Source organism: Anticarsia gemmatalis, chromosome 30, assembly GCF_050436995.1.
Source record: "Anticarsia gemmatalis isolate Benzon Research Colony breed Stoneville strain chromosome 30, ilAntGemm2 primary, whole genome shotgun sequence".
NCBI classification, from domain to species: domain Eukaryota; kingdom Metazoa; phylum Arthropoda; class Insecta; order Lepidoptera; family Erebidae; genus Anticarsia; species Anticarsia gemmatalis.
Window position 1 is genome coordinate 5,349,727 of NC_134774.1, and position 12,141 is coordinate 5,361,867.

General features: G+C 43.0%; 1 protein-coding gene across 4 annotated transcripts in view; it reads right to left on the bottom strand.

Annotated features, from left to right (window-relative positions):
- The window catches only part of LOC142985430 (uncharacterized), a 33,819-nt gene that overhangs the window by 12,671 nt on the left and 9,007 nt on the right, over positions 1-12,141 (bottom strand). For 3 of the 4 annotated variants that reach the window (XM_076133600.1, XM_076133601.1, XM_076133603.1), the window contains exons 2-4: positions 4,111-4,703; positions 3,546-3,758; positions 2,942-3,012 (exon numbers count right to left, since the gene is read on the bottom strand). In XM_076133600.1, coding sequence (XP_075989715.1) covers positions 2,942-3,012; positions 3,546-3,758; positions 4,111-4,648 — 822 coding nt within the window. In that variant the 5' untranslated portion in view covers positions 4,649-4,703. Of the gene's footprint in view, positions 1-2,941; positions 3,013-3,545; positions 3,759-4,110; positions 4,812-12,141 lie in introns of all 4 variants that reach the window. The other variant, XM_076133602.1, reaches the window with a different exon arrangement.

Consider the following 12,141-nt stretch of genomic DNA (forward strand, 5'->3'; position numbering starts at 1 on the left):
ACATCTTCGTAGCACACATCAGTGACACACACTCGTAGCACACATCAGTGACACACACTCGTAGCACATCTTCGTAGCACACATCAGTGACACACACTCGTAGCACACATCAGTGACACACACTCGTAGCACATGTTCGTAGCACACATCAGTGACACACACTCGTAGCACACATCAGTGACACACACTCGTAGCACACATCAGTGACACACACTCGTAGCACACATCAGTGACACACACTCGTAGCACACATCAGTGACACACACTCGTAGCACACATCAGTGACACACACTCGTAGCACACATCAGTGACACACACTCGTAGCACACATCAGTGACACACACTCGTAGCACACATTAGTGACACACACTCGTAGCACACATCAGTGACACACACTCGTAGCACACATCAGTGACACACACTCGTAGCACATGTTCGTAGCACACATCAGTGACACACACTCGTAGCACACATCAGTGACACACACTCGTAGCACACATCAGTGACACACACTCGTAGCACACATCAGTGACACACACTCGTAGCACACATCAGTGACACACACTCGTAGCACACATCAGTGACACACACTCGTAGCACACATCAGTGACACACACTCGTAGCACACATTAGTGACACACACTCGTAGCACACATCAGTGACACACACTCGTAGCACACATCAGTGACACACACTCGTAGCACATGTTCGTAGCACACATCAGTGACACACACTCGTAGCACACATCAGTGACACACACTCGTAGCACACATCAGTGACACACACTCGTAGCACATGTTCGTAGCACACATCAGAGACACACACTCGTAGCACACATCAGTGACACACACTCGTAGCACATCTTCGTAGCACACATCAGTGACACACACTCGTAGCACACATCAGTGACACACACTCGTAGCACGCATCAGTGACACACACTCGCAGCACATGTTCGTAGCACACATCAGAGACACACACTCGTAGCACACATCAGTGACACACACTCGTAGCACATCTTCGTAGCACACATCAGTGACACACACTCGTAGCACACATCAGTGACACACACTCGTAGCACACATCAGAGACACACACTCGTAGCACACATCCGTGACACACACTCGTAGCACACATCAGTGACACACACTCGTAGCACACATCAGTGACACACACTCGTAGCACATGTTCGTAGCACACATCAGTGACACACACTCGTAGCACACATCAGTGACACACACTCGTAGCACACATCAGTGACACACACTCGTAGCACATCTTCGTAGCACACAGCAGTGAAACACACTCGTAGCACATCTTCGTAGCACACATCAGTGACACACACTCGTAGCACACATCAGTGACACACACTCGTAGCACACATCAGTGACACACACTCGTAGCACACATCAGTGACACACACTCGTAGCACACATCAGTGACACACACTCGTAGCACACATCAGTGACACACACTCGTAGCACACATCAGTGACACACACTCGTAGCATACATCAGTGACACACACTCGTAGCACACATCAGTGACACACACTCGTAGCACACATCAGTGACACACACTCGTAGCACACATCAGTGACACACACTCGTAGCACACATCAGTGACACACACTCGTAGCACATGTTCGTAGCACACATCAGTGACACACACTCGTAGCACACATCAGTGACACACACTCGTAGCACACATCAGTGACACACACTCGTAGCACACATCAGTGACACACACTCGTAGCATACATCAGTGACACACACTCGTAGCACACATCAGTGACACACACTCGTAGCACACATCAGTGACACACACTCGTAGCATACATCAGTGACACACACTCGTAGCACACATCAGTGACACACACTCGTAGCACACATCAGTGACACACACTCGTAGCACACATCAGTGACACACACTCGTAGCACACATCAGTGACACACACTCGTAGCACACATCAGTGACACACACTCGTAGCACACATCAGTGACACACACTCGTAGCACACATCAGTGACACACACTCGTAGCACACATCAGTGACACACACTCGTAGCACACATTAGTGACACACACTCGTAGCACACATCAGTGACACACACTCGTAGCACATGTTCGTAGCACACATCAGTGACACACACTCGTAGCACACATCAGTGACACACACTCGTAGCACGCATCAGTGACACACACTCGCAGCACACATCAGTGACACACACTCGCAGCACACATCAGAGACACACACTCGTAGCACACATCAGTGACACACACTCGTAGCACACATCAGTGACACACACTCGCAGCACACATCAGAGACACACACTCGTAGCACACATCAGTGACACACACTCGTAGCACATCTTCGTAGCACACATCGATGACACACATTCGTAGCACATCTTCGTAGCACACATCAGTGACACACACTCGTAGCACACATCAGTGACACACACTCGTAGCACACATCAGTGACACACACTCGTAGCACACATTAGTGACACACACTCGTAGCACACATCAGTGACACACACTCGTAGCACATGTTCGTAGCACACATCAGTGACACACACTCGTAGCACACATCAGTGACACACACTCGTAGCACGCATCAGTGACACACACTCGCAGCACACATCAGAGACACACACTCGTAGCACACATCAGTGACACACACTCGTAGCACACATCAGTGACACACACTCGCAGCACACATCAGAGACACACACTCGTAGCACACATCAGTGACACACACTCGTAGCACATCTTCGTAGCACACATCGATGACACACATTCGTAGCACATCTTCGTAGCACATCTTCGTAGCACACATTCATGTTGGAGTTATTCATAAAACAAAGATTTAATAATATTAATAATCCAAGATGTTTCAATATGTTTTTCTTATCTTACTAATGAGATATGAAGGTATACCTGTTCAGTGCGTGATCTGTCCGCGTCATTGTCGAGCTCGCCCGCCGGCTGTGTCGTCGACTCACACTCATCTGTGCACAAACATATCACACGTTATTTACTGTGGTGTATTGAGTGTATTTATATTCCAACTGGACTACCTTTTTGCGTGAACATAACAGTAAAAGTAAATAGTAGTGATAGCCGAGTGGAATAAGCATGCAACTCCCACACAAGTGAGAATGATTTAATGACTTTTCGAAGCTATGTGTGTATTTTAAAAAAATCATGACTTCTTTAACGGTAATGGAAATAGGGTTTTCAGATCCAGGCTTATCATTTCCTGGACATTTCTGGGAGACTACGCTAAGTAGGAATGACCAAAAAATAAAATGTTCTTAGTTTGACTTTTGCATACGTGGTGCCGTAACTTTGTAAAAAAACTAGTATTTGTTCATTCCGGGACGGAAAAGTAAAATGACTGAACACGCTAAATTCTGGAATAATCCTGGAAATTTCGGCCATCTGGCAACTCTAGATGGACAAGATAATGATGAAATCTTGCATGTGGTGGCATGGTGAAGTGGCAGAGTGTGTACATAGTGTCAGTGTGAGTGAGTCTCACCGGAGACCTCCTCCTCGGGAATGGCGCGCGCGTGCTTGTCGTGCGCGCGGCGGCGCACCAGCTCGGCGATGACGCCGTGCAGCTCGGCGAGGCGCGCGTCGTGCGCCCGCGCCGCCGTGGCCGCGCGCTGTCGCTCGGCCGCCAGCGCGCGGTGCAGAGCGTCGCGTTCAGCGCGCAGGGACGCCACGTCGTCAGGGCCCGAGCTCTGCGTCGCTACCTGCAAGTAACGTACATTATTATGAGTATCTCTCTCTGACTGTGTCGGTATCTGCTAGGAGGACATTATTATTGTCAGGTGTCTTGATGATTGTTTAGGAAGGCGAACAATAAAGTGATTGGCCCATTTTACATTTGTTACAGTTAGAGGATTAAGAACACATTTGTTTTTACTCTGAAATAGCAAGTTAAATTACAATTTTAATACTTGGCTGCATTTTTACGATGACTGCTCCCCAAAAACCCCAAACAGTCTTACAAGATAAATCTGGATTAATCAACAACGACAAAAAATCAAACCCATAACCCAATCCAACACGTATTACTCAACCGCCACACCTACAAATACCTACCATCATATTAATTCCATTCTGTCCCGCGAGCGGCGGCGCAGTCACGGGCCGCAGACTGGAGTACCTCCACGAGGACTCGCGGGAGATCTCTTCGTCCGCCACGTTGGGACAGCACAGGTACCAGCTCCGACTCCTCCTCACTCCTGAAGTAGACTCCAGTTGCGTCAGCGGCAGACGCCCCACCACCTCCAGCTCAGCCAACAACGGCTCTTTCTCTTTCGGCTCCGGCATAGGGAACGTGCCAGCTGTAGAGTACGTTTCTTCAACTTTCCTCGTATTCTCTGGTGTGTTATACTCGGGGAGGCTCCACTGGCGCACCCTGTCTCTTAAAGGCGGGACTTCTCGCACGGCTCCGTCGTTGATCACCTCATTAGTGTCGACGTACTCGCTCAGCTCGTCAGGGTTCTGGACGAGCTCCACGGGCTCCTGGCCCTTGTTCCTCTTGAGTCGCTCGAGGTCCGCGTAGTAGTAGGCGGTGGAGCGCGGCGGCTCCCCGCTCAGCGTGCGCGTGCCCGCCAGCGTTTGGATTTTCATAGCACTTTCATACACATTGTACGTTCACTTTAAGTTATAGCATTTTTGTTTTGTTCTGTTTTAGAAATTGGTATGGTGAATAAAGTTTGTGATTGATTGTCCAGGCTGGTTTTTCACCAAAGATGGGGAAGTAGGAATAAGAGATATTCCTATTCGCACATCTCTGATGGAAAAGAAGCCTTAGTCAGTCAGTCACAGACTCTTAGGTTGACACAGACGACAGATTTTTTCACGACAATTATGTAGGTACCCAATAATATCGGTAATATACAATTTAGCCGATAATTCTCGTATGACTAAGAACCAAGATTTCATCTAACAACGCAAAGTTTGCGTCGCTAACCATCGGTTTGTGAGGTACATTTAACAGTAGATTATCTATTCAATAACGTTTAAACTCACATAAAAAAACGCTATTGAATAGATAAACTACCGCTAAATGTACTCAGAAACCGGGGGTAAGATGATTTGTCCGATTATGGACAATGCAATTTAATGACTGAAATAACTACAGTTCTCTGAATACAGTTCAATCGTCACAAAGATTAACGACGGCGCCACCGATCGTCTGTGTCAGCCTAATTCAATTGTATCAATTGTCTGTTTATCTCGTGCGCTGATCACTCATGAACGGCTGTGTCGCGTGTGTCGCGTGCGGCGGCGACACCATAGACGCGGCCGTTTCAATTAGCAAGGCGACAGACGTGAGTCATACAATGTATAAAAGGAGTTTTTATTGCGCGCTCATAAAACTTGTTTAAGATGGATAAAGGAGGATTAGTCAGAGGTGTGTTTTGGAAGTGGCGGTAATTTTATTTCTTTCCTATAAAGACAATTCCTGCACTAAGAATTGATGCGTCCATAGCCAGCTGCGCTCACCGATCGGTAAACGATCTGTGGGTTAAGGAAATCTTGGCGCGATCATTCGATAAATATGTATGTAACAGCATAGTGGTATTTGAACTGGACGTCTCCCTGCTCCGGAAGGCACGTAAAAAGTCGGTCCCGGTTGTTGTCAATTAAGGTAAGTTAAGGCTTAACAGTCGTTAAGCCAAAAACAACTTTGACACTAGGTTGACCACTAACCATACGATAAGAAGTAAGAAAATAAAGCACTAAGCACACAGAATTGCTCTTGTGTCGCGGGGACTTTATACAAACATACAAACAACGGACACACAGTAAAACCAGTCTCAGTGGATCGCATAAATATTTGTTCTGTGTGGGAATCGAACCTAAGACCTCTCAATGCACTGGTAGTGACTACCTTAACTACTGCATTTTTTATATTTTTGCATGGATATCAGTCGTCAAATGACCAAGAAATCCGACATTATCCCAGAAATATTTCAATCAGCTGAACTGAAATAAAACCTGCTTTAATTGTAAACCGTCGTCAGCTCTAAGCATGTACAAACATGGGCTCTAGGTAACATAGTAACAACAATGTCCACACACACATATAATATACTCACTACAAGTGACCACATATACAACATACAGGTAAGTGGTAAGTGGTAGATAATTAGTGTTTGTTAACACAACAGTTAAACACACGGTCTCGTGCAGGAGGGTAGCGCGACATATTTAAGCAACAAGTTGTTGAGGATATTTGCTTTTTAATTTGTATAAATTATTTTTTGTCGTTCTCTGTCACTCAGTCATTTAGTCATTCTCTCACTCATTCATTCATTAATTGTCTCACTCAGTCATTCAATCAGTCATCCACTCAGTCAGTCAGTCAATTATTCATTCACTCAGTCAGTGAGTCAATCAATTATTCATTCACTCACTTAGTCAATCATTCATTCGTTGGCTAAGTCATTCACTCAGTACGTCAGTCAATCATTTACTCACTCAGTCAGTTTTTCAATCATTCATTCACCGACTCAGTGGTTCAATCATTCATTCACTCCTTCAGTCATTTTATCATTCAACCATTTAATCATTCGTTCAGTCATTTAATCATTCATTCACTTATTCAATCATTCAATCAGTCAGTCAGTCAGTTAGCCAATCATTCATTCACGCGGTCAGTCAATCATTCACTCACATAGCAACGTGTAATATTCCACGATGTTCCTGCACGCCTGGCGCGGTGCCAGCAGAGGTCTGTGAACGCGGTAATATGTGCACACTACACATGACACATTATACACAATACACATACATGTACGTGCACGTGTCACTGTCGCACTGATTTATATGTCATTGATCACTGGCGCCTTGAGAGAATTATGTTTAGAGTTCAGCTTTGGGAGCTGACATGAAGACGTAAACTTTGTTATGTGCAGGATATAATGTGGAAATATAGAACCCAATGCAAAATAATTTGATAAAAAAGATACCTCATTAATCTAGCCTTTCTTCCAACTATGTTGTAGTCAGCTTCCAGTCTCACCGGATGCAGCTGAATACCAGTATTGTACATGCAGCGACTGTCTATCAGACCTCCACAACACAGTTACCTGACTTATAACACGATACTAAGACTGGTTGTTAGACTTTCAAGCTTCTGACTACTGTTAACAACTATCAAAGATCCCTGAAAATGACAGCCGGGACCCACGATTTAACAAGCTGTCCTAAACCCGGTCATGGTCACGCATCCACACAACAAGCACGGCAAGCGTAGCTTAACCTCAGATATCAATCCGCGCGGCTGTTGTTAAAACTAAGCCACGAGCTCTTAAATATACCTGGTATAGTATGTTTTTCCGTACCTCGGAGAGCACGTAAAGTCGTCGGTCCTGCACCTGACCTCTCACTGGTCGTGTCGGTTATCCGTCCCACCAGGTTATGAGAGTGAAGGAATAGAGAGTGTACCTGTGTATTGTGCACACACTTGGACACTATAAACAAAGTCTTGCAACGTGGCCAGTTTCAATGAAACTGACCGCTGCAGCCAGAGCAGCAGGGACATTATTATAGTGTGTAATTAAATTTCAATACTACAGTAAGTGAATGTATCTGTAACAGAGTAGGCACGGTGGACGGTGGACAGAGCGGGTACAAAAGGAGCAATTAGCGCACTGATTAACTATTCACAACCAATCACTGAACAGAGCAGCTCGGACTAGGTCCACGCTTTGTGCCGGATAACTGCGGAGTACTGCAATCAACATATATTGTTTTATCATTCAGTTTGGGTTTTGTTAGCTTTTAAAAGAAGATAGGTGTTAGTGCGTCTAAAGCGTCAGTGAAATGGGATAGATCTCTGTCTAGAAATACAGCTGAAGAAATATGACGCAGGGTATTAACCTAGTAGATTTTTAACAAAAAAGCTCTTTTTTATCTTTTATCGTATATGAATATAGAATTTAGATGGGAATGAAGCAAAAGTTTGTAAGGATCGTACCAAGTGACGTTATTTAGTCCCTGCCTTCCCCTATGAAAAAAAATGCGTGATTTCTTGTTTGTATATTAATTTTGTGGCACAAAGCGCAATCTATAACCTATATTTTTGTATGTACGTCTAATAAATCAATAGTAATATAATGAAATACCTTGCCAGTTACAATGAGCATTCAGCATAGCGACGCAACACTGACGTAATACTAGCGACCCGAGTGCCGTCAAGTACGCTCAAAACAAGCACTTGTACTTATTATAATCAAGTCTTTTGTCAAACATCCTGTATACATACGTCATTGAATAGTAAAAAATATATAAAAACTGGCCAAATGCGAGTTGGGTCTGTACCATTATTTTAAAATGAATCATGTCTGTTGTATGGGAGCCCCCTTCAATATAAAATGTACTGATCACCGTGGACCAGAGGACTTAAAAACCCGTTAAAATATAGACACAAATCGATTCAGTCGTTTAGGAGAAATGACAAACACACGTACAAAAGAATTGCATTTTTGTGCGCAGTGGTTAAGGTGGTCACCACACCACTACAAGTGCGACGAGAGGTTGTGGGTTCGTTTCCCACCCGAAACGACTATGAGTGGATCGCAGAAATATTCACATGATCCACAAATAGTTGTTTCGGGTCTGGTTGAACTTTGTGTCCGTTGTTTGTATGACTTTCAAAGTACCCGCAACACAAGAGCAATTCTTACCACGAGAATTGTCTTAAAAAACCGTATATTTACTACTAGCTGACCCGCGCAACTTCGCTTGCGCCACATAAAAGAGAATGGGTCATAATTTTCCCCGTTTTTGTAACATTTTTCGTTGCTACTCTGCTCCTATTGGTCGTAGCGTAATGATATATAGCCTATAACCTTCCTCAATAAATGGACTATCTAACACTGAACTAATTTCTCAAATCGGACCAGTAGTTCCTGAGATTAGCGCGTTCAAACAAACAAACAAACAAACAAACTCTTCAGCTTTATAATATTAGTATAGATAATACACCCCTACCCTTAAATCCCCACGTCAGCCATCTCAGTAATCTTTCATCACTGACTGCAACTGTCTCCACAAACGATCAATTAGTCTCATTAACAACAATACAAGTGGACCAACAAGCTCTTACTAATAGAGTCGCCAATTTGTCCCCCTTCCCCCGCCCCCTGCGTCCCCCTCGCCCCCCGGTGTCGGGGGAGGATATAATACAATCAGCACGGCTCGCACTAAACGTGCCCTCGTGTTGGGGTGGGGTTGCAGTTTTTCATAAGCTGTAGCGAGTTGGACTGTTTCTTTTCTTTTTTTTTTTAATTCCCGCACTAAGAATTGCTCTTGTGTCGCGGGGACTTTTACAAACATACAAACAACGGACAGAAAGTACAACCAGACACGATACAACTATTTGTAGATCGCACCAATATTTGTTTCGTGTGGGAATCGAACCCAATAAATAAGGTACTTTATCATCACAACTGTATCAACTTAGTGACAAGAAACTGACTAGCCTTAAAACATCAGACCTATGAGATTAACAATACAACCATTGTAATTGGCTAAGACATGATCTAATTCCATAGACCATCCTTGCACACTTTGATCTCAAGCAGTAACATCACGCTGAACAGAATACATTGGCGTGTTTCTACGAATTTTATCAGAATGTCCTATACATACCAAACAATGGACTATGCCAAGCAGTCGGCTTAATGCAATGTGTAACATACATTACTCGCTTCATACAAACACTAACAAACAATCCTACACATAACAAACAATGGACTATTCCATACAACAGTTATTCGTTGCCCTGTGCAGCATACATTACTAGCTTGATACGAACACACTAACAAGCCGTCCTACACATAACAAGCAATGTACTATCTCTGGCACGTAGTTATCGCTGTTAGTGCGGCCGCACCCGACGTGACCTTTCCTCGGCGCTGTGACCTTGACCGTCACAGCTGAGCGGGCGGAGTGGAGACTGCGCTGCTCAGCTTCTTATTGTTATGTCTGTTTGTGTGTTTGTTTGTTTGTTTGTACTGTAACGAGCATGGGAAACTGTTGTTTTTGCATGGGACACTGTGTACGATTCCCGAAGTAAATTGGTTGAAAGAGTACATGAGGATAGCGGATAGAGAGGAAAAATACGACAATTATAATTGCTTAACGCATAACTGACCAACTGCTGCAAGGGTTTAGGTCTGAAGGCTACCATGCTGGTCAAATAATAGTTTCAAAAATAGATAGTTTCTCAATAGATGGAAGAATTTCTTGTTAAGTGTCTAATATTGTAATTGCCTACAAATACAACTTTAGAAGTTAAATATGAAAAGCTAATGATTAACCTATTCGCCTATTATTGCACCTTTTGTGTAATTTTATTATTATCTTTATTGAAAATTCCATCATATTTTCGTTTTTATTCCTGCACTGTTCCACTGCTGGGCAAAGGCCTCCATTTTTTCCAGTCATCCGTATCTCTTATGATGAATCAAAGGCATATTCTATAATTCGTAATTAAAACTTTCATTTCTCGCAAAATTAATCAAATTAAAAAACTACTTGGCCCGTTTACTTTGGTGGTTACTAAATCTTGTGTTCATTATTTTCAAATACTTAATACCTAAACAAAGGTTTAAGGAAAAACTTAGTTCCAAAAAACGTGTCCAATATTCTTATTATAGTTATGAGTTCATATTTTGTATGTCTTCAAAGATCGCAATCATATTTCTTTAAACATAATCACAATACCGAACACGCATTGTCCTGTACATTTCAGTAACCGATGTATTTAGTGCACACACACACACAATGTACAAATAAAACACTTTGTCATAACAATACTGTCTCGTTCAGATTACGATCACGTCTATTATGACACACACACACACACACACACACATTGTGTGTGAACATGTTGTGTGTGTGTGTGTGTGTGACAGGGTTGGAGTGTGTCTAATTTTAGAGGAGGTAAGTAAAGTAGAGTATCCTTTAGGTATCGGAAATTTAAAAAAACAACCTCGTGACTTGCTTAACTGTAAGCAATTGGCCAGTTTCTTCTTGCACATCTAAAGTAATCGCTAAAGCCATTGACTTTTACTTGACATTTGTGTAGTAAAGGCAAATGTGTTTCTTTATAAAACTATCAGAAAATTCGTGAAAGAAACCAATTTGACTGTCATTTTTAATTCAGTTCAAATCTTTGGCTGTAACTTTTGATAAAGAAACTGACTGTACGTGTCAAAAAGTAGATTACTCTATTAGTCTTATAATCATAGTGTGCGCCTACATGACTGAGACTAAAATACTATATTTTACATGACGGTTGACAACCCTAGTGTAAGACGATTTCCTGACATTTTCCGGGATCAAAAAGTGTTCTTTTGTTAATCGGAGATAAGATTGTATCTGTAAAAAGTATTTTGCGTGACTTATGTACTCATTTGTTATTTTTAATTCAAAGTTACCATTGAAAATAGAGGATAGTAGTTGGTTTGTATAAGGAAAATCTTTTTAGGTTTCCGTAGGGGTAAAAACGGGGCCCTATTACTGAGACTTCGCTGTCTGTAAGCAGGCTGTAACTAATGTTACCTGTGATAGATAGACAGTTAAGTCCCATTCCCGTGGGAATTTTGATCCCATCGATCCTCTACAAACCTTATCCCGAAAGTTTTAACCATTGTATTTATTTAGTTATGGTACGGAACCATATGTGTGCGAATCCAACTCACACTTGGGTCACTCATGTTGGGTCTGAAGAAATCATAAGGACCTACCAAAACTTACTTGTGAAACAAACAAACAACATAGGTAAGCAGTTAGATCTCCACTACCTAGAGAGAATCAATTTAAAACAATACCCTCCTGAGCAGTCTCATCGAGTGTCGTAACAGAACATCTAGGTAGCCTAGTTACTACCTAACCACTTAGTACCTTCACTACGTACTAGCTACTAGCTAGGCATTGCAGTGTCCTCCCGCAGCTCGGCCGGTATCGACCTAACAACCGCCAATATTTCACGGCCACAACATACCCTTATATGTAAATAACTACCTTATGTATATAGGAATAAAGTTCAAAATGTATTGTAAAATGTTTTATATATACCGCTTATATGCCAATAACGACTGTAT